The sequence below is a fragment of the Clinocottus analis genome, unplaced genomic scaffold, assembly GCF_023055335.1.
Source record: "Clinocottus analis isolate CAN_PGR_092001 unplaced genomic scaffold, fCliAna1.0.p SCAF_27, whole genome shotgun sequence".
Classification (NCBI taxonomy): domain Eukaryota; kingdom Metazoa; phylum Chordata; class Actinopteri; order Perciformes; family Cottidae; genus Clinocottus; species Clinocottus analis.
This window is the reverse complement of record NW_027176009.1, coordinates 80,621-105,499: the sequence shown is the minus strand read 5'-3', so window position 1 is coordinate 105,499 and position 24,879 is coordinate 80,621. Positions and strand designations below refer to the sequence as shown.

Genomic DNA, 24,879 nt, shown 5'->3' with positions numbered 1-24,879 from the left:
TTTGGGGAAAAAATAGTTTTTCGCAAAATTTATAATGGCGGAAAATTTAAGTAGGCGGATCTTAAAGGTTTCAATCTGTGTTTTGTAGAGATGTATTGAGGCACGCCCCGAAGAGGTTAATTGGTTCATATCTTCCTAACGCAATGAGATATCAAGAAAGTTGAGGATATAGTTTGATCACATTGAGCCAACAATGATCCCCGGAAAGTTTCGTAAGAATCGGACCGAGCGTTTAGGAGGAGTTGGAAAAAAAGTGTTTTTCCCAAAATTCAAAATGGCAGAAAATCTAAGTAGGCGGAACTTATGTAGGCGGAACAAAAATGTATAACTTTTACATCCAAAGGGGGCGCTATCGAGCTAATCTTTTCGACTTTTTTCTGACACCCCAATCAGATTGGCATTTTCGCCAATTCTGAAAGATGTGGAAATTTTGAATGATGTCGTTTGTCCATGCAATGAGGAATAATAACGACAAAATACATGAATTTTACAACAGAACTTTGATGATGATTAAATTTTCATTTTGACTTTTTAAAAAAAAATTTAATAGGTCCTCCGCTCTGACGTTGTCAGTGCTCGGGCCCTAATTACAGCTGTTGTAATTATTAGGGGGCAGTTGAGCCGTAGTTTGAAGCCTTTGTAAACACAGAGCATACGCAATGAAAAGTAGACACGCTAATAGTCTCATTAAATTATTATGACGTGTCTGCAATCAAACAGTTTCCTGAGTCAAGTGGGGGTGAATTCTTTGAAATACGTTCATAACTTTTGGGATTTTTTTTTCAATTGATGTGGTTAAACAGTGACACTTCTATCTTTTTAGATCACATTTTTTCAAATGTTTCCTGTCAGTATAAAAAATCTGTCTTTCAAATTTCGTGATTTAAAATTCTTCTGATAAACTGAAAGAACAACTGTTTCTTCATGGGTTGAGAACTCTCCTAATTCTTGAACTAAATACACTATTTTATTTTAGATGTCGAATAAAATTATTTACTATTTGCAACCAGATGGCAACAAATTCTAATCTAATCTAGGAGCCTCATTTTAAGGATTGAGTGACAGTTTTTGCGAAAGTTTCTTCCTAATGTATATATATATATATATATATATATATATATATATATATATATATATATACATATATATATATATATATATATATATATATATATATATATATGTGTGTGTGTGTGTGTGTGTGTGTGTGTGTGTGTGGGTGAGTGGCTCTATTCCCGAGCTCAGAAAACAACGGTGTATTTTGATTGACCACACTTGTTCCTGTGTTTGTGTGTGAGCTTGGCAACATTTGAAAAAAGACTGTCCTTTTTTAGTTTTTTTTTTCTTCATTTAAAGATTTATATAAAATGTAAGTCATAAATCAACGAAAATGGTGATTGCCTCATTATATATTTTATATTAACTGCACCTCCAATGCAAAAGAGCAATTTACAATATTTTTTAAATAATGTTGTATTTTGTGCAATGTAAGTTTTTGTTGTTTGGTCCCTGCGCATGTAAAACGACGCCACTGACTTACAATTAATAAACAGCTGTCAAAACTCACATACCCTGAACAGGTCTTTCTCCTCTTGCGCAATTATCTAAAAAACAACAGCACGCGGTAATTGGTCTACGAAGGCACCAATCCCAGTGTTTCCTTCCTCCACATGTCTTGTTTGTGTTGTATGTGCGTGGTTCACAGTACAGCTGCACTAATCTGCTTCAGACCTCAAACACGCCGTCCGGTCTTTGCTAACTAAAAAAACAGGTTTTATTCTCCATGGAGGCCCAAACCCTTGCCGACTTTACTGCGAGCGCAGACGAGGAACTGAGTTTCAGTCGTGGATCTATAATTAAGGTGAGATTTGAAATGTTTCATCTTAAGCTTTGAGAACAACTTTTATTTAGATTTGTTGTCTTCAATTAATGTTAACATTCCAGTTAAACGTTTAGCATTCATAATGTCTCTCTCCATTGTTTTTTTTTTGTTTTATCTCCAACTATCTCAGTGATGACAAAAGGAGTTAGTTTGGAAGAGTGATCCATCCGTCCAATAAACTTCAGGCTCATGTGACTTTTAATTTATTTTGTAAAAAAAATGTAGGAACAACAAAAATGTATTTTTTGTTGTTGTTGCTACTTTAAGGCAACAAAACAGGACCAAATGGACCCCTGTGCACAAACATGCCAAAACTGCATGAGCCCTGCACTTTTCTCTCAAGTATCTTGTTTGGAGCAACAACAAACAGTCAGAAATACACACAGCTTAGCATTTCTGTCTGATTTACTTTATAACCAGAGACACCCACGAGCATGCCGACTCATCTCCAGCTGTCACTGCATCTGTCAGTCAGTAAATTATGACCGCTGATTTAATTTGGGCTAACAAAACTCCTAATTTGAATCTATTTAAGAGCTCCTTGAGAAAATCACCAGACTGTGTCTCCAGGGTCTGTGTGTGAGTGTGTGTGTGTGTGTGTGTGTGTGTGTGTGTGTGTGTGTGTGTGTGTGTGTGTGTGTGTGTGTGTGTGTGTATGTGTATACTGTGGCCCTGGTGTAAGCTGCTAAGCAGGCCGTATTTCTGCAATGGAGGGATAACAGAGGGAAAAGTCATTGGAAGAAAAGAGAGGGAGAATACATATTTAAAAAGTAAAGAGTAGCAAGTCAGGGATATTCGGTTGTCCTTCCTGGATTCAGCGTCTGACCTGGTTTGGTTTTTGCAATAGGCCTTTTTTCATGACTGTCTCCCGATATGAGTACTAGTCATGTTACACAACTTGAAACTCCTGTAAAACTGTAGAAAAGATGTGCACTTAAACACCTCTTTTTATATTTACAGTGCATTTCTAAATAAAAATAATGAATTCTGCTTGGGAGTGTCCTCATAAGCAGTACCAACAAGATTTACTCTGTCCTAACTGCAATATTTAAAAAAGAACGGAATCATTATTATCCCAAAGAAAATTACTAAAACTGACACCTGAGGCGCCCGCAGCACAACACACGAGGACATACATCCCTGATGGCAAATTAAACATCCCCAACAAGTGTAAATGGGTTGCTAAACCCGTAAAGCATTGCCACACACACACACACACACACACACACACACACACACACACACACACACACACACACACACAGTGTCACAAACACTTGGCATAATGAATGGATATGACCGTATTTGGATGGCGGAGGAGTTACATAGAGATGGTTTATACGGCTCAGGTTGGGTAGCAACCTGTCAAATATGCTGTTTAGAAGAAGACTCATGTACGTATATAATATTTACTAAGGTAATGAATGAAGAGAAGGAATAGAGGAGAAGAGTGAAACAGGATTTTTCTGGCCGTTTTGACTGTTTTGTCTGATGTTCAACTGGATGCCTGTGCAGTTATTGTTTTCTAAAAACATTACGCCTACCAAGAGTTACATCATAGATATAAAACAAGTCAAGTTGCTGATGAGGGTCACATTGTGACCGTGTCAAGTTATTTGGATCTCAATACTGACCATAAAAATCGTAATTACTATCTTTGCCGTAATGACGCAGCCAACTTTATGTAGAAGGTGAGGAAAAATCAATTTCAGCCAAGTATCGAACGGGTCACAGTCAGGGGAATCAATTTAATCCTCCACTATGACAGCCACTCGGTCCCCCAGGCGAGAGCAAAATAGATATAAAATATGCCGAGGATGAAGGTAAGTGCATTTGACTTCCAATTTTCTAACGGCTTTCTTTTTACTGAGAAAGTGTGGAAGGAAATATGATGCCTTTGAGCTCTTGCATCTGCAGATTTTGTCTTATTTTTGGCTTGCCAACAGAGGAGCAGAGGACTAATGAATGGACAGAAGTATAGTCAAGGGTGGTGAGCGATTAGTCAAAAACAAAACATCTTCGGTTCATATACAAAAGGTGACTCTGCCTCCTTGTCTATCTACATATTCCCATCCTCTCGGTCCTCTCCCGCTTTCATTATCTGCAAGCACCCAAAACACACATCAGTCACCTCCATGTTGCCAATGGCGACGCTATTGAGCTTTTGATTACAGGGACGGCGAGGACGCCTTTAGAGATGGCTCAAGTTCTGGGAGCTGGTTTCTTTTACACAAAATGAATGTTCAATTGAGCCAAAGAAGAAAAAAAGAAAGAAAACGTGGTTTGGAGAAAAGATTTTAATACTTCTGCTACTTATTATTTCATACATGGATGAGCCTGAGAGTACATAGTTGTCTGGTTATTAGCACAAGTAAGATCTGTAAAAATCAATTGCGTGTCTGGTATAGTAGGCAGCAGAGCTGTTTACTGCACGGCCAAAGGAAGGAGTGAATCGTCAAGGAAAGGAAACAAGGCTTCCTTTTGGTAGCATAGTTTTGGGAAAAGCATCACACACTGTGGATAATAGTAAATGTAACACTATAGGGATGCATAGAACAAGAAAATACATATTTTTTTGTGGATGTCAGTGATCTGAGCAGTTTCTGCGGGGAAAAATCAAATTACTTGTGGTGACTCCCGAGCCTGTAACAAAGACTGCAGTCACGGAAATACTTTGACAGAGGTATCGTTTTCTTTGGGTCTTAAGTGCTGCACGCCTGGTCCAATCGTGTACTAAATGTATAACCAGGAGAGCCTTTACGTGTTTGAAAGCTTGGAAACAGAAATAATTTTCTGTCTTGTCAACTGGGAACAGTCTCGTTGCAGAGATGGATAATGGGATTTTCAGTTTTGTAATCAAAAATGTTTAGGTTTGCTGCACTTTCAAGTGTTAAACTCTTGATTAATAGCAACTAGTAAGGTCTTTTGTTGTGAACTATATAGAACACGAATACTCAAACAGCGTTTTGGCTTTCAGCAGCCAAAACGTTGAAAGACGAAATGTTACAACTTACCCCGTGTGTAGGGTTTGTTGTTACATTTATCAAAAGTCTGTTGAAATGCAATTAATTCAATACAATTCTATCTCTAGGTGGATCTGTCTTTCCACCTGTATCATGGACCGATATCCATACAGGTCTATTCATCCTTCCATCCATCTATTGGTCTATTATCGATGGATTCTAGATAGAAGTATATACTCATTTCAAAATATAGATACATATTGACAGTATGTCAAACATCAACGCATATATTTTTATTCACATGTTGGGAAAGCATATATTGTTTTTATTGAATTATCAGTGAACACTGTGGAAATTGCTGAGTGTCATCCTGACATCTCTTCATAGATTTAGCTCTTTAGATGCTCGCACTTGAGAAAGTGTGGGTTTAGTGTGTGTGTGTGGTGTGTGTGGTGTGTGTGTGTGTGTGTGTGTGTGTGTGTGTGTGTGTGTGTGTGTGTGTGTGTGTGTGTGTGCTGACAAGAGAGAAAACTTCTGTAGTGGAAACTTCTGTAAGTGGTTCCTCCTCTGCACAGCCTATGACCAATTCTTTTCTTTTTTTTAAAGTATTGGACCCATTTTTCACTAGCCAGACATTAAAATGGACAATTCGTGAAATATTTTTTTTACTAAGAAACATACTCTCGCAAGATCTATCCCTCACTAATTATTTCCCACTAAATATGGCCGCTAGCTGTGTAAATATCGAATATTAGCGAAATAATTCATAAATAACATATGTTTGCAAATCCAATCTGCTTTCATCCATCCACAAGACGGTCACAACACTTCCATACGGGATTGGGGGAGAGACAGGGAGCGTAAACCATTTCAATCCACGGACGCAGATTGATGGGTCAACAATCATCATATTCTGCTGGCACACAAAACCTTTTTCTGATTGAGTGTTAACTATTTTACAGAGGTTCTGTATATATTCAGGCGGGGAAAAGGAGGGGGAGGGGTTGTGGAGTCAGAGTGGTTTGTTGGCACTCGTCGCCTTATGCAGATTGTCTTCAAGAGGTGAGGTTGCGCTTTAGTAAAAAGCCTCAGGGCTTATTTCTGCTCTTTGGAGCAAATAGATGCTCATGTGAATACGTGATTGGGAAAACGTTGCCTGTTAGACGATCCGAGTCAACACCCACCACTTCAACAGAAGAACAAAATGTGTGTTTTGCTGATTCATTATCCTGCAGTGCTCCGAGTAATCACAGCTTGCATCTTTTGTTTCTTTGATCACTCCCTCTGTGTAAGAGACTCCCGAGCGAGCGAGAATGCATGGAGCATTACTAACTTGGATGTTGATTGGTGACATACAGAATAGATTCATCTGACTTTAACAAATACGGCTTCTCTTAGTGTTTTAAGATGATATTCTGCCATTTCTGTCTCTATAAATTGTGCACTACTGGCAATTCTGTATAGTCCTTTAACTCCTTGAAATTGTATCGTGAATCCTTCATGCATCAGGTTGTCTCTATGTGTTACATGGGGAGCCTCAGGTTACCCTTGCGCCATACATGGCTGTATTCATTTATTTTTTAAAGTGTGAACGCAATTTTTTTTATGTCATTCTCACCCACAGTAGAAAATGTTTCCCTTATTGGTTTGAAACCATATCTGGTTGGGAATTCAGGGAGTAAAGATAAAGCCCCTTATTTATTTATTTTCAGGCTAGACAGAGCCCCGACTTTTATCCTTTGCCTTCTTGTCTCACACGCACGCACTCACCAAAACAACATAACATCAACAACAGCAGTGATTTAAACTCCCATAAGAGGACCTGCAAGGGAATAGCTGACTGCTGTGATTCTTCAAAATAGAATTTACCATTGCACGGTCTATGTTCTTTTTTGCAATCGCCTTGCGATATTAGAGTTAGAGCACCACTGCAACAATCCAACTGTTTTCTCTCGTTTGCAGTGTGTTTCTCTTATTTTTTCTGTCATCTTGGCAGATTTTAAAAGAAAATCATGACAGCGGCTGGTGCAAAGCGGAGCAAGATGGGAAAGAAGGCTTGATTCCCAAGAACTACATCAAAATGAAGCCACACAGGTAAGTCATGATTGACAAATCGAAGCATTTATGTTGTGTTTCATCAACTGGTTGTTATTCTCCTTGCTGATTGATTTGTACAATTTCTTTGTGATTCATTGCTTTGTCTTTAAAATGTGAAACACTAGTGGAACATGTTCAGATTCCTTGTTGTGTCCAACCAAGTCCAAAGAGTATCCATACACTGATATAAAACACTGAAAAGCAGACCAGCAAAAAGCTTTCACAATACTTTGTGACACATGCAAAGACCCAAAGGACTGTTACTGGACAATGAACAGTAATAATATAGCTCTGAAAAGTAAACAGACGGCTTAAAAGATAGGTTCACCTTTGCCGTAGTTTGCACTTTTAGTACTGTTAGCACTGTTAGCACCATTAGCACGGTTAGCTGCTAGGCCCTGGCTCAGCTGTTGCCCAATCTTGTGTTTAGCATCCTAAAATGTAAAAACGTTATAACTTTGAAAGAACAGATACTTCATTTGTCTGTATCAAGATTTCTGAAACCTCATATTAGCTTGTGCTGAATTTAAGAATGACTTTTAACACAAACATAAGTGATCTGTCGGGCGTCTAATTGGCACTGGTTCAGTCTGGCTTTCGGGTTGTGGGAAGACCACGCCATTGAGACGATCCTAAGATGCTTCCTCAGAGTTAAGATTTTAAGCGCTGTAATGTAAAGCATTTTGTTGTGTGTTTGTTCTGCTGAATTTGACAGCTGGTTTAAAGGGGACATGTCTGCAGCCAAAGCTGAGGAACTGCTGAAGAAACAGACACAAGACGGAGCCTTCTTCATCTTTGAGAGCGAGTCATCTCCAGGGGATTTCAATCTTGCTGTCAAGTCAGTTAACATTTGAATTTCTGCACCATGAAGTGTATATTTTGAAGGCACGCACATGCATACACACACGCACACACACACAGACACACACACACACTGACACATACACACACACACACACACACACAGGCGTAATTGACAGAATTAATTATGGTCCGGTTCTATTTAGGGCGTCACAGTCATTCCAGCATGCACAACACCAAGGCCCTGGCCCACCTAAATGGAACAGGGCCCAGGTTAATGGTATTCATTACACTGGATGGGTTTACCTTAGCATGACATGATACAATGGCTGCATTAAATAAGGGCCTTTTGGAAAAAAAATGTTTTTAAATTTTCCCCCCAAACACCTAATTTGTTAAAAGAAAATGTAACTCACAAAATAATAAACACACCTTTTAAATAAATGAAAATAAAAACCAAACAACGATACAAACACATTCATTTTATCCATTACGTAAAATCCAAGACACATTTATTTTCAGATAGATCTACTTCTATGTTTTAATGCAACAAAACAGAAGGGTGAATGCCTTTGCAAGACTCTGCAGTTGGACCAGAAACTGAAGCAGCTCATTAGAATTGAACCATCATTTAACTTACTATTTACCCCTGAGCTTTTCTCACTGCAACATGTCAAAATGTTCCTGTGTGGATGGATGTTTAATGCAGAAATCAATACAGCAACATATATGTACTGCACAGATTTCTAGACCGTTCTGTTTTATAAGCGTTGGGCAAGGTGACTTCCTTCTCTCAATCTGACACCTCAAGTGTTTATCTTATTAACGTTTTGTCAAGTCAAGCTGTCATTCTCTTCTTCTTGTGCGCTGATAGAATATGAAAAAGACATTTCATTTTGAGCTCTAGCCTTTGCTGAATCTGACTGTCACTTATGACGCAACGTGATGCAACCGGCAGGGCTTCACTTCCTCCATCTCCCTCTGTATAAAGCATCAAGACTGCGAAAGGTTGCCTCCAGCATTTAAATTGTATGTAATTAACAAAGCAATGTCTGTTTTTTATTTTCCTTTTTTTTTAAAAAGCTTTTCAAGATCAACATCACGATCAGTTTTTCTTTTTTTTTCTTTTTTTAACTCCTTCACATTTTCCCACTCCTCAGGTTCGGAAACGATGTTCAGGACTTTAAAATCCTTCGCGACGGGGCAGGAAAATATTTCCTCTGGGTGGTTAAGTTCAACTCAATAAACCAGCTGGTGAACTATCACCGCACCTCCTCGGTGTCCTGCAGCCAAACAATCTTCCTCTACGACTGCGACCTTGAGGTAATCCAGGAGGTCAGATCCTGATGAATGCACACAGGGCATGCATACCCAAGTGGTTCTTTTTGATGTGGTGGTGTTGCCGGCTTGTTACCGAGGTAGAGGCCCAATCCCAATGCCCCCTTGAGGCCTGAAACCCTGAACCCTCAGGGACTGCGCCGACGTCAAATGGTTGAGTGTGAGAGGCTGCAAGCACTTAAAATACTGTCATATGTAATCTTCCTGGTCCAAGTCCTCAAAGTCTGTGAGTCCTCGAGTGTGGAGATTGGGATTGGGCCCGAGGGAGGACCTCTCATCTCATTATGCAGTACATGTGCATACAAGGGTTATACTGTTTTTTTTTAAAAATTTTAATTAAATTAAAACAAAGCTAAAGTTATAGGGGAAATTTAAGAATTATTGATCCATCACTCACAAATTAAATGTTAAATAATTAAAAAAATATATTTTGTCAATCACTTCCAGAGGACAGGCATTTTGTAACTTTTAAAATGTAATCGCATGTAATTTTCGATAGAAAATCTATACGGCAGGTTATCAATTAACAAAGCAGTTGCTAACATTAATAAATTAATCAATTAAACTGCTGTAATTCTGCTAACTTATTTCCCTGATGCAGAGTATTCAAGTTGAGGCGCTGTTTGACTTTGAGGCCAAGGAGGACGGCGAGCTGAACTTCAAGCGCGGAGACATCATCCAGATCCTGGATCAGTCCCATGGCGACTGGTGGAAGGGAACGTGCAACGGACAGACCGGCATGTTTCCTAACAATTACGTGACACCGAGCACAGCCAAACCTGAATAGAGATTACATTTTAATTAATCATAGACCAGACATGGAGGTGCCACTTTTTAATTGCATTTTGTATGTGTTGTCACTTGTAATTAATCTGGTTTGTATGGTCTGGATAATGATTAACTGGAATGCATAGTGTATTTTGATTGTATTTGGCAAATAGGTGCATGGGAATCTTTTTTTATTTTTATTTCTGTGTGTGTGTGTGTGTTCTGGAGAGACGCACACATATCAAACCCAACACTACACTTGCTTCTTAGCCACCTGGGGGCCCAACCGAAGGGGGCCTTAAACTGCTACGGATTTATTATGTTTTATGATGTTTGAACGTGTTCAATATCGCGTTATGTAAGTATTCTAACTCATTGTACCCCAAACACAAGTTACGAACAGCTCCCAAAGCGTTCAGAAATATGCAACTCAGCTGTATTCTGTTTACATGTACTTCTACTTCAGAGGAAAACATGCACACAGGACAAAAAAATATGATGCAATACTATTCATCAAACTATCAATCTTTATTATAATTGAAAGCTCCACCTTGAACAGACGTTCAGTAAATTGAATTACGTTGTGCTGAGAATGCCTCTTTTTCAGTTTATCTTTGTATGCAGGACGTATACTGTGCTGTATTAATACTTGTATTGTAACAGTTAATAGCTGCTCTTTCTTCAGAAAATAAAAAGTTTTTGTCTGTCTCGGTAGGAGCTGAATAAACTCTATTAAAGCCTACGTCCTCACAAACCACACAAAGATCAAGAGATAAAGAATGCAAAGGGCCACTGTGAAATATCGTGGCACATATGCATTAAAATTCTGCTTTGTTTCACTACATGGTGTGACAACCATATTAAATGCTTGCTGTAGTGCGTCTTTGAGCTGTTAGCACCACCACGTGGCACCACAGTAAAAGGTTGTGGACTCCTTATGGGACTTTTGGTGGGTGTTTTTTGGGGATTTGGGACCGATGGTAAAATACGGATAAAGTTGTGAGTGTAATGTCAACAAACGTTTATTGGGCTAGACTCCTTGAAAATGTCCAATATTCACAGTCTATAAATGATATGGTTTATTCACTCTTTGTATTGATCTCTATTGACTCTTAAGTGATATATCTGGGTCGTTATATCCTGAAATCTTGAAAAATTGTTTGTCTGAAATTAAAGGGACTTCCAAGGGTAACAAGGCTGTCCATCTGGTTATTATCAGTGTTAAGAACAGGTAACCGTCTCTGGCTTGCAGTAGTTAGAAAAGGTCATATCTGCCAAGGTGGTGGTTCTCTGCCATTAAAAGCATAGTCAACATTGTGGAATGATTTGCTCAGTAAACTTTGCTCTATTAGGTAAAACTGGAGGTGTGCAGTTCTGTTGAATAAACCAGCACACAAGTAGCTGAAAGGGAACAAGTGACTAAATTAAATAACTGGCAATATACATTTTAGAAGGAGTAGTGATTGGAAAGAAAGGAAAGAAAAGGGGAGAAGAGGAAGGGGATGTCACAAATTACAACAGGCTGTTGTGACTGCTCCGAAGAACAGAACAGAAGGAGGGGAATCTAAGGTTGGTACCACAGGTTTAAATAGGCCCTGTGCTTGTGCTGGGAAAATGGAAGAAGTGTTGAGTTCTGAAAATGTTGAACATATTCTATTGCACCAAATAAAATATAAAGAGGAACAACGACATTGCAAAGTTTTCCTCTTTTTTTGCCCTCTTTTTTTTTTATTTTTTTTTTTAGCTATTACGGGGTCTTCGGGGAGGAGACGAGAAATAAGTGCAACACACTCCTCTCCAATAGGTGGCGGCATGCAGTTGGAAGTTGTTTACGAGCCTCTGTTCAAACCCGGGCTTGACACGAAGAAGAACTTTGCAATTAGCGACACCCATTTGTCCGACAGCCAGTGAAGGCAGCACTGGTCACGCGCGTTGTTTGTGTCGGAGTGGAAATATGGCGGACGATGGAGAATCGCTGGAGTCCTGGCTTAGTAAGTACATACTTAAACTCTCTTTCCGCGTCGTTTATCCGCAGTAGAGGTGCGCACCGATGTGCTGTGCCCTCGTAGGTGTCCGAAACAAGAGTTGGACTCAAATGACATCGCATAAAACTGCAAAGTATCGCGCTAATTCGTCTGTGTTGTCGGAAAAGTGGCTAACGCAGACAGCTGCTGGTAAACGGCGACTGACGGACGTCGCTAGCTGAAATATGCTCTCGTGTTGGGACCTAAAACTTACGAGTCCGTATGTTGAAATGCTGGAAAAACATTCGATTGTTCTGTCTGTATATGCGTTTTAGCGTCTTCTACCTCCTGCTGGAGGCTGCTGTCGTAAACATCCCCAGGCGCTGACGTTAAACAAGTTAACCGAGTTAAAACTGCGTCGACAAACTGGATCAGTGAAGCGTCCGAAGGCTGTTGCAGAGATAATCGATAACATAAGAGGAGCTGGAAGCAAAAACGTTGGATAACAACTGTCTTAAGTTAGTTAAGCTAGTCTAGGAAGCGACGCTTGATATAAAACCTTCAAAAGGTTAATTTATCACAGAGCACCAGCCTTAAAGGGGCAGAGTAGTCTGTTTACCATAGAGTTTCTATTAGAAGGAGTTCACATGTGCTATAAGACCATGACAGATTATAGAATATATTTTGTGTCTTCTTTTTTTTCAGACAAAGCCACCAACCCATCTAACAGACAGGAAGACTGGGAGTACATAATGGGATTTTGTGACCAAATCAATAAGGAACTGGAAGGGTATGGTCACACGGTTCACCCATATCATTGAGTTAGGCCCATCATCTGTGTCTTCATTGTGCTAAGCACGGGGAGCTCATTATACAGGCTGTGACTGTGGGTGGCTTCGTTTTTTTTGTCTTGTTTTTTATTGAGTATACATTGGATTGTTTCTGTCATATTTTCCAGCCCACAAATATCCGTCAGGCTGCTGGCTCACAAGATTCAGTCCCCTCAGGAGTGGGAAGCAATACAGGCATTAACGGTCCGTAAGTGTGTCCTTCACTGTGTTTAAAAAATAAATATATATAAATATTATTTTGATATCCATCGTGCAAGAAGATACCTCACACTGCTTTCCTTTTTTGCAGGTTCTAGAGGCTTGTATGAAGAACTGCGGCCGACGGTTTCATAATGAAGTTGGGAAATTTAGGTTTTTAAATGAATTGATCAAGGTGGTTTCACCCAAGGTAAGTAACATAAAAGGTCCCACTGTTGGAAATGTGTTTCCTGCAAATGGGAGTTTGTGGTGTCATTCCAAACCGTGCATCTCTCACTTTTTCAGTATCTCGGGGACAAAGTGTCAGAGGGAGTGAAGACGAAAGTGATCGAGATGCTGTACAGCTGGACTGTGTCCCTGCCTGATGAAGCAAAGGTCTTTGAAGCGTATGAGATGCTGAAGTCACAGGGTGAGACACCAACCATGTAAAGGCCGAGAGAATACACGGATACGATTGAATGCACAGTAAAACAACACCTTTGCATGCTAGTGACATCCAAAAATACAACGCAGAGCGGTCAGCTATGACAGTGTTGTGCTTTGGACTCTAATTGTGTTGCAGTGACGTTTAGAAACTGTCACTTCCACAGTGTAATAGCCATTCGTTGTCATGTTTATTTTAGGAATTGTTTTAGCTGATCCAGATGTCCCTCTTGATGCTACGTTAATACCATCGTCTTCTCCGCGACCGAAGAATCCCGTGTTTGATGACGAGAAGAAGAGCAAGGTATGAGGAGTTATTTTAGGATGTGAACACCGCAGCTCACTGACTGTAACGGAGATCAAGTGAAAGAGTTATTTGCGGAGATAAAACAAGTATAAAGATTTACAATTCAATGTTTTATTTTTACAGTGAAGATAATTTGGTACCTCTGCAGTCTGAGTGCCTGTATTTATTTATTATTTATTATACCTGTATTGAAGTTGCTTATTTGTTTTCTTGCATAAATGTTTATTACATATGAAGATGTAATATAGATAATATAATAATATAAATATGCTGGAGATGGTTGTCTCGGCTTCAGCAAGACGCTGCCACCTACAAGAAATAGGGCAACGCATGAATCTCCTTAAAAACACAATTTTTTTCTTTTAGTTTTTGCATTAAACAAACAAGATATAACATGTTAATTTAAGCTTTGGAAGAGATGGGTTTTGTAACTTATGGGATGAGCCAAGAAAGCCTTTTTCTGTCTTTATGGTAAACTAAGCTGGCTGTAGCTTCACATTTAACAGATCGATATGTAGCTGGCAATCAATTCTTCCTTCTCACTCTCGGCAAGAAAGCAAATAAGCGTGTAACCCAAAATATTAAACTACTCATTTTAATGATTTTAGTCTACATGCAGTACATTTTTGTAAACTAAAAAATCTTTAAAAGAAGTTGCGTAATTCATTTTTATTTAAAGGGAAACTGTTATATTTTTTAACCTGAACCCTAATTTCCCTGGCGTCTTTGTGTCTCGCTAACAATTTGATTTTAGTATTGATGGAGTTGCAGACACTAAACGGGCTGCAATGCAATCGCTCACATTCACGGCCACTAATGGTGTTTGGTTTTGCCACTGACGAGCTGTTGTTGAGTAGTGCAGAGAAATTTAACTTTGTTCTTACCTTTCACATTAAAACAGCACTTTTAGTGAACGATGAAGCCTTCTCTCTCTCTCTCTCTCAACACTGGACCATTTTTTTTTTTAAATTATCCATTGAGTGATTTACAATTATTCTTTAACCCTCTTTTTCTTTCCCTCGCTAACGGTTTCATCTGTGACTAAATGCTGTGGCATTCCACAGAGGGAAAGCTCATATTAACGTGGATTTACGACACTGCTATTTGTTTGTTTTCCTACTCCAAGTACCTCACCGGTTACGACACACCGAAACAGGTCATGTTTACTTGACTGCATCTATGGATAAATTTCGTTTCTCCCATGCTCTGGTGCTGGTGCAGTGGGGTGATCTGTGGGAAATGAGCTCCCGGTGTTTGTTCTCTTTCTGCAGAGATTATCGGAGTTGCTGAAGAGCAAAAAGCCAGAAGATTTGCAAGAGGCCAATCGGCTCATCAAGAACATGGTCAAGGAGGTGCGTCATGGTCGAGTGAAGCGATTTGATCGTTACCGTGTTTTGAGTCCATTTTTTTTTCCGTTCGGTTCAATTTTGGTGGCTTTTTGACCCTAAATCTAGTTAAAGCTTGTTACTGCACACCATTCTCAGGTTTCATCTCAAAACTTGTGTTTATACTGACACGGTGAAATGTTATTAAGTATTTTCAACTCATCTTTTTTTCTCAGGACGAGGTGAGAACGCATAAAGAAAAAAAACAAAAAAGCACACTGGAGGCAGTCGACAACAGTGTGAAACTCCTTAACGAGATGCTGGCTCACTTCAACCCTGACGACTCCTCGGACGGAGACAAGGAGCTCATTAGGGTTTGTTCTTTCTTTCTAAGATGGTGGCCAAATTCAACTCCCTTCTTTGCCCTATTTATTGACCTTTTTGGGGAATAATTGTACGCTGTATGGCCACAAAGCCGCCCAAAGTTGTTTGCTGCTGTTACTTTTTAAACATTGCAAGAAAAAAGCCTACCGGTCTTTCACAAGAACTCATTCATTTATTCATAAAAGAATAACTTTTTATTATGTATGTGAACCATTTTTATTATCCTGTGATTCATTAAGTTCTGAACGAGATTGATAAAGATGTGAATATTAGGTGATTATTTATTTATTTCCAGGAGCTGTGTGGGGATTGCGACAAGCTGAGGCAAACTGTGTTTCAGCTGGCCACCGAGACGGAGGACAATGAGAGCAGCTTGGGTAAGAGATCCTTTAATTGTTCCCCAGTTGATTCGTGCTCTCGCCCTCGTAATTCAAGAAGGAAACGTCTGAGTCACAGCCTCGTGCTGACATAAAAAGACCAACGTACCAACAACAAAAACAACCACTTGACTCATAAAAATAACTAAAACGACCTTCTCACACGGTTCTACATTTAGCAACTACTGTGAGTATCAAAATGTGATTGTTCTTTTTGTTGTTAAGATGTTAAAACCCCGGTCTAACCTTTTTTTCTTCTTTTTAAATGCATTGATTAGGAGACATCCTGCAGGCCAGTGATGACCTCTCCCATGTCATTAATTCCTATAAGAAGATTGTGGAAGGACAGATCATCAATGGAGAGGCTGGGGACGCGCAACAAACACAATTATCAGTCAGACAAGGTACATTACAACTGTTTCGAGCAGACAATTACGTGTTCTCATTGTTTGCTTGTTGCATTATATGTGATGCGGTTTCTAATATTCTCATGAGAAGCTTCTGGTTTCGTGTACATCGCATCTCTTTAACGCTGTGTGCAGAACATCTTTAAGCCACCCAAAATCCATTTAAATTACGGCACAAAGGGTCGTATACGGCCCGTTGTGCGTTTTAATCTGGCCTGGTGAGTATTCTAATTAAAAAATAAAAAAAATCCCTTCAAAATAAAAGCACAGGGTTTTTTTTGCCCACGCAAAGACCCGTGACTCACTGAAAACGGGTCTGACACCAGCGTTCCACGAAGTGCCTGTGCCACGACTTAAAAATTTGTGGCAAAAGCCATGGCATCTTGTAGAATTAGTGGCAACTGCCTACGTAATTTGTGGCATATCTGAGTTGGAAACTGGAAGTGAACCGGAAGTGCCTCTACATCATTAGTGGCATCTGCGGTAAAAACGGAAATGCCTCTATGGAGTGCCGGTGCCACGAATTAAGCTTACCCTCTCTCGTTTAATAATTAAATGAGTCGTCCTTTTGGATCTGACATGCACAGGTCGCACAAACCAGTCCGAGATTCTGATTGACCTGGCAGGTCTGGACATCCAGGGCGTCTCTCAACCCCCGACGTCGTCTCGCTCTCTTCCTGCTGACCTGCTGTGCGGGTTGGCTGCCAGGGACCCTCAGTCTCCCGACCCCGGTGTTCCCTCTGCAGCTCTCTCTCTGCTGGATGAAGAGCTACTATCTTTGGGTGTTTGTTTTTTTCTCAAGGCAGCATTGCACATTGTTTTGTTTTTTGAGATCATCTTGTATGTATGTGAAGTGTTTTGTGTTTATTTACAGGCCTCAATGAACCCACTCCTGCTCCAAGTAAATCAGCACATGCAAACCTAAATAATGGTTTGCCGTCTTTACAGGTATTTTAATGAATTTAAATAATTTATATGAACATCAAATGTTATCATCTTTTGTAATCGCAATGTTTCCACCTATTCCAGGATTCCAGTCATGATTTTGATTTCTTTGACACCACTTCGCCTTCGGCTCCCGCGTTCTCGACATCGTCACTCATCCCGGACGCCCTCTCTGTGACAGATGACCCACTTAACCCAGTCAAGTCTCCCAAAACTGCCTCAGCCTTAAGCCAACTTGGTTCTGTCTCCTCCACGTTTCCTACGGTTTCTACAGTATCCGTCTCGACAACATCAGTCATGTTCCCACCGCCCTTCGGCTCAGCATTGAGCACGGCGGCCCCGGTTGCTCCACCTCAGTCATTCAGCGTGACTTCGCCTGCTCTGTCAGCCACCCCTGTCACTCCACCTGGAGCCTCTCACGCGGCTTCTCTCAGTCACAATCTGCAAGACCTTGCCCTGCTGGATCTGGGCAGTCCTACAATGTGAGTAATAGTCGTTCCACGAGGTAAATCTGGGAATGGATCAGCGCGATATACAAGATGGTGGATCCCTTTTTTTTGTGTTTACTGATGCACTTGAGTTTATATCCTCAACAGTGCTATTATTTTTGCCTTTGGTACGAAGTGATCCGAGGCGACCCTTGAGCCGCTCAAAGAGCAGTGTCTTCAGCAATGTAACTACCGCGGTGGATAGGGGAACATTATATTTAATATTTTCAGTGCTTTACCTTTTCTGCAGACAACCCTTTTTGACAGGGAACTGAAGCTGTCAGCTATGCCTCCATCGATGAGTTTGTACTTAGTGGTAGACCAGCAACACATGCGCTCTGCGAGATAAAGTTACTGTTTCAATCGAGTCTGGTTGGCTTTGAAGAGGACATAGTCGGATATAACAGCTTCAGTTAACCGTCGAAAAGGTCTGTCTGACAGCAAAGCAAAGGGGTGAAATATAGTCCTAATATGGCATACACTTGAACTGACATTTAATTGAAACTTAAAATGATACTATATTATATTTTAATGATATAAAACAGGTTTTGCAGTGCCCTTGTCACCATTGATATGCTTACGTGTGGTAACACCAGTCCGTTTCTCCAAACTGGGGATGTGCTCTACAGCGATTACGAATATGTAGCGCAACCACACTTCAAAATGTCTAGAAGTATATATTCTTATTTTTCATATGGTTATTAATATGAATAAAATCAATAAAAGCTAAATCGAGGGCTTCATAAAGGTTTTCACTGCCGTTTACCACAGTAATGTGTTCCACGTTGGAGCTTCCCATGATTATTAATCATAAGGAGACGAGACAGTTCAGTCTCGTGTCAACTGCCATGTTGGATGTGACCTGCTGAACACGACGCCCTGTCAATTCATCATCAATCATGTTGTGAGTAGGGTTGCAAAATTCCGAGAATATTCAAAGTTGGAAACTTTCCACGGGAATATACGGGAATTAACAGGAATAAACTGGAAATTTTGGGGTAATTTAACTGTATTTACCTAACTAATTTTTTTTCACTGTGTTGCAAGCTATAATTGAAATCTCTCTGTCTGCAATACCGCTGTTGGCCTCTACGCAACTCAGCGCTCTCACACTTGCCAGGCATCGGGCTGAAATGTTCAGAGGCAACACTGATGACAAAGACGTTCAAAATCAACAGAACGTTTATGTTTGTTTCTCGCAGACAATGTTTCCAACAAGCTGCATTCAGGGTCCAGCTGAGTCAGGCGTGCATAGTCTTGTTTTCAACTACATTTAAGTTCCTTGGTATATGCTTTTGCAAAAAAACTTAGGCACTTTTTTTTTTTTTTTTTTTTTTTTTTCAAAGTTCACAAAATTCCCGAGCCAAAATTCCGATAAAAACTTTCCGGAAATTTACCGGAACATTTCTGCCCATTTGAACCCGAGTTGTGAGCAGTATTAGAGGCAATAGAAATGCCCCCAATCTCATCTCAGTCCAAGTGCCTTTGCATTGTGCTATTGATAACCAAACCTGACTGCCCAGTGTTTTGTTTTTGGCATGTCTTTCATCCCACTTCGGTTATTTTGTCGTCCTTGATGGGTTTTTTTGTCCGTCAATGTACATTTGCGCATTATGGGACCTGTGATGTTTGTGACTAAGACTCTTGAACTATCCTTCCACACAGCGTGCCGGCTGTCATGGACTTTGGCCGCTTGCTGGTCGAGAGTGAAGACCTGCTTGCTCCCGCCGCCCCGTCCTCCAAAGTTGGTGTCGCCTCCAGCACCGCGTCCACCTCCCTGGTCCTAGAAGATATGATGGCGGGGTCCACTCCCCCTCCTGCCAATAGCCAGGCAGATGACAGCCCCCTGTTACGCTCTCTGTCCCCCATACTGCCGCTGAGCCAGGCCAGCTCAGGACAAGAGGTGTCCCTGGCCAATGTCTTTGTCCCCTTGGATGCCATCAAGCCAAGTGAGTTCCATGAAATAGGCTGTATGTTTGTTTTTGTGGTATTTTTTGTTGTATTTTTCAGTGAATTTTGTTGCTTTTCATTGTAATTATATGTAGGAGAGGTTAGATCTCATTTTGTGGATTTGCAAGTACACTGCCTGGCCCCCAAAAAAAAAAGGTCACACACTAATATTTCGTTGGACCGCCTTTAGCTTTGATTACAGCACGCATTTGCTGTGGAATTGTTTTGATAAGCTTCTGCAATGTCACAAGATTTATTTCCATCCAGTGTTGCATTCCTTTCTCACCAAGATCTTGTATTGATGATGGTAGAGTCTGACCACTGCGCAAAGCCTTGTCCAGCACATCCCAAAGATTCTCAATGGGGTTAAGGTCTGGACTCCATGTGTGAAAATGATGTCTCATGGCTCCCGGAACCACTCTTTCACAATTTGAGCCTGACAAATCCTGGCATTGTCATTAGGGAAGAAAACATCCATTGATGGAATAATCTGGTCATTGCTAAACCTATACCTGACCAACTGCAGCAACCCCAGATCATAGCACTGCCCCCACAGGCTTGTACAGTAGGCAGTAGTAGTTAAATCCAGGTGGCAACATTTTTTTTGGGCCAGGCAGTGTGTAAGCTAATGCATAAATCAATTTAATTAGGGTCTATTATGTTCAAGAAACCATCCCCCTCTATGCAGTATCAGGTACGTACAGTACACTCTTTGAATCTAATTTGCCAAGAATCTAATATAGCAGAGAGGGAGTTAGTTGATTTCTTCTTTCTAGTATCGAATTTTCACACAAATTTACGTTGTGTTTTATAACGGGTAGATTGCCAAGTCGTTTTGCAATAGTAGCATCGCACATGACAAATAGGTTTCAATTTTTTTTGTCAACCATAAATAATTTCAGAAATCGGTCGCGATTTCAACAACGTTAAATATGAAATTTTTTGCCTGACTTCCTCGCCTTAATATAACTACCTGTAGAGAAGATAATCACTAATGAAATTAGGTTGTTGTCTCAAAAAACAAACAAACAAAAAGATTTTTGTTTTTTTTATGTGAACATTTTCACTGTGGATCTAATAGTAAATGTCACAGCATCAAAATGGGCTTTTATTACAGAGTACACTGAGACCAGTAAGAGCTGGTGTTTCAATCTCCGTAATAATCAAATGTTGCTTTTCCCCCTTTGTTCAAGGTAAAGTAAGTCCTGTGACGGCCTACGACAAAAACGGAGTCTGTGTTCTGCTGCATTTCGCCACCGACTGTCCAGCAGGCCGACCCGATGTGCTGGTGATGGTTGCGTCCATGCTCAACACAGCCCCGCAGCCTGTCCGGAGCATTGCTCTACAAGCGGCTGTGCCCAAGGTGAAACCACAATCACTGTGTAGGGAGCTAAAGTGTGCCTTTTTTTATTTCAAAATAATAAAGGTATTGGTAGATGTTCAACTCATTCAATTAAATATTTCTCTTTAAATGCGTGGGCTGCTGCATTTTTTTCAATGTCCATGAATGTCTGCTCTGCTAATTCACCAGACGATGAAAGTGAGGCTGCAGGCGCCCACAGGGACGGAGCTGGCTCCTTTTAACCCAATCCTTCCCCCTGCTGCCATCACTCAGGTCATGCTGCTTGCAAATCCTTTCAAGGTTAATCTCAGCCTGGAGCTGTTTTTTGGTCTTCATGCAATGTGATGCATCAAGTAACTGATATATTGACAGAACACTTTCTCAAGCCAGCTGTTTTAAAATATATATATATATTTATATATGCGCCTTTTCTCAAGCAACAGCCATGTCCAAAGACATTATGTTTTTGGGTTCTCCATCTGTCCCATATTTTGGGGATCAAAGGTGTGACCTCACATAACTAGTTTAAAGCCACAACTCTTTAATTGACATGCTATTTGTGACAATCTCACACAAATGTTTAAAATTATGAAACCATACCATTTTGGACAGACATGGGTGTAAACTACAAAATTACTGGTTGGTGTTAATTCTAGTCATCTATCTTTTAAGTCAGTACTGCATAGTATTGGTCTGTCTTACGGTTATACATGCATACCAGTACAATGCATTAAATCTTGTGTGTTCCATGGAGCCAATGAAAGCTGCTAAGCGTGTGTTTTATTTAATTTTTTTTGCAGGAAAAGGTGCGGATGAGATACAGACTGACATTCACGCTGGGAGAGCAGCCACACTCGGAAGTTGGGGAGGTGAATGAGTTTCCGCCTGCCGACAGATGGGGGTCTCTATAGCCCGGCCTGCCGACACTACAAAGCAATTTAATTTCACTACAAAGCGATTTAATTTCTCAGTGCAACTCAGAGGTCAAGAAAAAGAGCAGAATTGGAAGACTTTGAGGGAAAAATTTGATGTTTTTCTGCTTGAGATGGCCCACAAAGTAGCCCAAGTCCTGTAGAGTACATCCAACTTTAACTTTACGACAGTGCCAGAGGTTGTCAGTGTGGTGCAGTATCAAATGGAGTGAAGTTTTTGATAATGTTCAATATTGCTAAGTTATTATCCGTTTATTAGTATTGTTGTTGTTTTTATTATTACTATTATACCCTTATGTTATTATTTTAATGTTCATATTTTCTGTCTCATTGCCAGACAGTGATTAAAAAAAAGAAACATTGAAGGAGATTGTAAAGCCTGAGTTGTATGAACATGTGTTGTGCATTGCACATGATTTCTTGCTCACCATGTATGATAATGTTTTCTACGCTTAAGCCATTAGATTGGAGCAGACAAGAGCCCCTCTGTTGCTTCATAAAAGGCACCCACATACTGGCCCATCAAAAGTTGTTCTCACAGTTACTACTGAATACTTAAACTTGTCTGCTGAGTTATATACTGACTTGTACGTTGGACTTTTGTTATGCTTTCTTTCAGTATTTATTGACATGAATTTGTTATTTATTTAGTTTTTTGGGAAGACGATGTCTACTCTATCAGTTTCCTGTATGGTGTTGCAATTGTCTACTGCATTCCATCTGCATACTCTTCTGATGGACACTTTCGGTATTCTAAATATGAGCGGCACAAATCGGTAGTGGGCTGTTAAAGTCTTCTTTTTGTTCTCGAATATTTAGAGAGCTTATGTTACATTATGTAGCAACGAGGGGGATTCTGAGTAATTACATGCCCAGGCTGTGCACCCTGTATAGATAATAAAGAAAATGTTATTCCTGCGAGATAAAACGCCAGCTTTGTGCCGACCTCTTAGCCCCTTTTTACTTAGTAGGTGCAACGTAAGCTTAAGGACACGTGCTTTAGTGAGTGCTGGCAATGAATCCCTGGAGACGGAAAGGAATATTGTTTGACATTATTTAAATGCAGTGCATAGCTTTGCTCTATGCTTTTGCCGCTGTTAAACTAAGCCAAAAGGGGACGTTATTCGCCCTGGGTCGACTGTAAATGTTTAGCTTCTGTGTGAAGTAAGCCTTGGGAGAATACTGTATATCAATAGTAAAACCTTGACACTAAATTCAAACAACCTCCATGTGTTCATCCAGAACTGGGACTTTATTTGTGTCTTTCCAGGGCTTTTTAGAGTGACATATTTCTTTAAAAATCAGTTTGTCTTAGATTGTTAAATGAACATGTCATTGCCTATTTTGAAAAGCTTTTCTGTGCATGGAAAAATAAAGACTGAGATGGATCTATTTGTATTACAATTTTCACGTGTTTGTCTCATTTTTCAGTCTCAAGAAACCAATATTAATGCAGTAGCATATTAACCACATTATTGTTATGTCTTCATTTAGTTATGAGATGAATATCGATAGCACCTTAAAATATTGCAAGCAATTATCAATCGTAAAAGTATTCATGCAGCTGAATTATCCTATTACTATATAGGTTTATTACTGGGTTGTTATTGTTCATTCTGTAACATCTAAGCAGCACATTTTTGTAGCTGATCAACGACTGCGTTGATGGTTGGTAATAAGCTCTTCATAGTTTTTGCGTGTACAATCTAAATAACCAGTAACTATGGCACATAAATGTAGCTAAGAATATAAGTAAAGCACAAGTACCTAAAAGTACTCTTCCATACATACGCTATCATTTTTGCAGAAAACAATAGTTCGGTATGAACAAATATAAATGGCTTCTCTGGGAACGGAGCGCTGATCTGGCGCTACACACCACTCGCGAGTCGAGGTAATTCTTGGTTGCGACAGCCACTCACCTTTCAGTCTGCAACCACGATTCAACCAGAATTCAACCACCAAATCTGCGCTGTGGCCAATCAGCGCTCGTATTACAACCACAAAGTAACCACAAATTGACCAATCGACGTCGTCGACCTCACAAAGGCTCGCGATGATTGACGGGAGCGCCCTAGTACGATTGTTTACGTCCGGCCGACGTTTTATATCGTCACCTGTCCTATCGCTGTATAAGTGACGTTACGTTACAGCTTGCTCTCCGATAGCAAACATTAGTTGGGCCTATGGTTACTGATATTTAATTCACGTCAAGTCAATGTGAAGTTAACTAACAAAGTTAACAAACTACCCCGTGTGTTGCTGACCTTAGCTAACTTTGTGAATTGGAGGTGGGGGACCGGAGCGGTCCGCAGTTACACTGTTATTATAGTGTTCTTTGTATGTATTCATTCATTTAGAATAAATTAATGCATGACGAGCCCTAAAATAATATGAAATAGTTTACTCGTCTGTGAGTCGTAAGTCTTACAATACTGTAACGTTAATGGACACCTGATTGTAACTTACCTTTCGTATAATCACTTAACATTACTCACTCTTTGGCAGTGAGGCAAATGGGAAAAGAACAAACAGAAGGCCTTTCTGGGGAGGAAACAGTGTACTAGCTGCCTGTAAAAGCTGCCTGGATGTGTGAGTACTGCAGTAATGGGTTCCGTCTTCAGCTCGACAGGAACTGCTTCAGAGAGATAAAAAAATCTCTGAAGCGCCTGGACATGGACACACATAAAAGCCATTAACATGAACACTCAAAACAGTTCAAAAAGATGTAAAATAGGATACATTTCATTTATCTAATGTCAAAAGCTTTGCTCAGAGACATATGATAAAAAAATAAATAAAATGTTTCTTTACTTTTTACAGTTTTAAACCTTTATAACATATGACAAATGCTTGTCAGATTCTGAAAGTTACATTTCTCCTGAAATAAAGAGCAAAATACATTTGCCAAAAGGACATTTTTTTGACAAATTTGATAAATAAAATAAAAAAGGACATTCATGTCATTATTACAGTACTAAAAGGGTCCCGCCTTGGCTCTAACTCCCTTACCCCTTCAGTCAACCTCCATCCAGTGGAGGTTGAGGGGAAATGAAATGACAACTGAATAAAACAAGTGAATAAAACATCCATACTACTTCTCTGTCTTGTTTCAAAAAGTTGATATATTAGGGGTC

The 24,879-nt window shown here is 40.0% G+C and overlaps 2 protein-coding genes across 2 annotated transcripts; both read left to right on the top strand.

Annotated features, from left to right (window-relative positions):
• Positions 1–1,783: 1,783 nt before the first annotated feature.
• On the top strand, positions 1,784–9,868 carry grb2a (growth factor receptor-bound protein 2a). The gene is made up of 5 exons (XM_068592435.1): positions 1,784–1,861; positions 6,842–6,939; positions 7,658–7,780; positions 8,904–9,078; positions 9,683–9,868. The coding sequence occupies exons 1-5, from the start codon at positions 1,784–1,786 to the stop codon at positions 9,866–9,868; spliced, it is 660 nt and encodes a 219-aa protein (XP_068448536.1).
• A 1,917-nt stretch (positions 9,869–11,785) lies between these two features.
• Positions 11,786–23,125, top strand: gga3a (golgi associated, gamma adaptin ear containing, ARF binding protein 3a). Its single transcript, XM_068592414.1, has 17 exons — positions 11,786–11,840; positions 12,519–12,603; positions 12,772–12,847; positions 12,954–13,052; positions 13,148–13,271; positions 13,486–13,589; positions 14,864–14,944; positions 15,154–15,291; positions 15,597–15,678; positions 15,957–16,082; positions 16,673–16,867; positions 16,960–17,033; positions 17,115–17,512; positions 19,184–19,467; positions 20,662–20,831; positions 21,000–21,110; positions 21,611–23,125. The coding sequence occupies exons 1-17, from the start codon at positions 11,804–11,806 to the stop codon at positions 21,719–21,721; spliced, it is 2,295 nt and encodes a 764-aa protein (XP_068448515.1). The 5' UTR covers positions 11,786–11,803; the 3' UTR covers positions 21,722–23,125.
• Positions 23,126–24,879: the final 1,754 nt, after the last annotated feature.

Coding starts and splice junctions, on each gene's coding strand:
- grb2a (XM_068592435.1), top strand. CDS start 1,784: ATGGAGGCCCAAACCCTTGCCGACTTTACTGCGAGCGCAGACGAGGAA. Junction 6,940..7,657: donor ATCAAAATGAAGCCACACAG/GTAAGTCATGAT, acceptor TGAATTTGACAG/CTGGTTTAAAGGGGACATGT. Junction 7,781..8,903: donor GATTTCAATCTTGCTGTCAA/GTCAGTTAACAT, acceptor CCCACTCCTCAG/GTTCGGAAACGATGTTCAGG.
- gga3a (XM_068592414.1), top strand. CDS start 11,804: ATGGCGGACGATGGAGAATCGCTGGAGTCCTGGCTTA. Junction 12,604..12,771: donor ATCAATAAGGAACTGGAAGG/GTATGGTCACAC, acceptor CATATTTTCCAG/CCCACAAATATCCGTCAGGC. Junction 16,868..16,959: donor TGAAGAGCTACTATCTTTGG/GTGTTTGTTTTT, acceptor GTTTATTTACAG/GCCTCAATGAACCCACTCCT.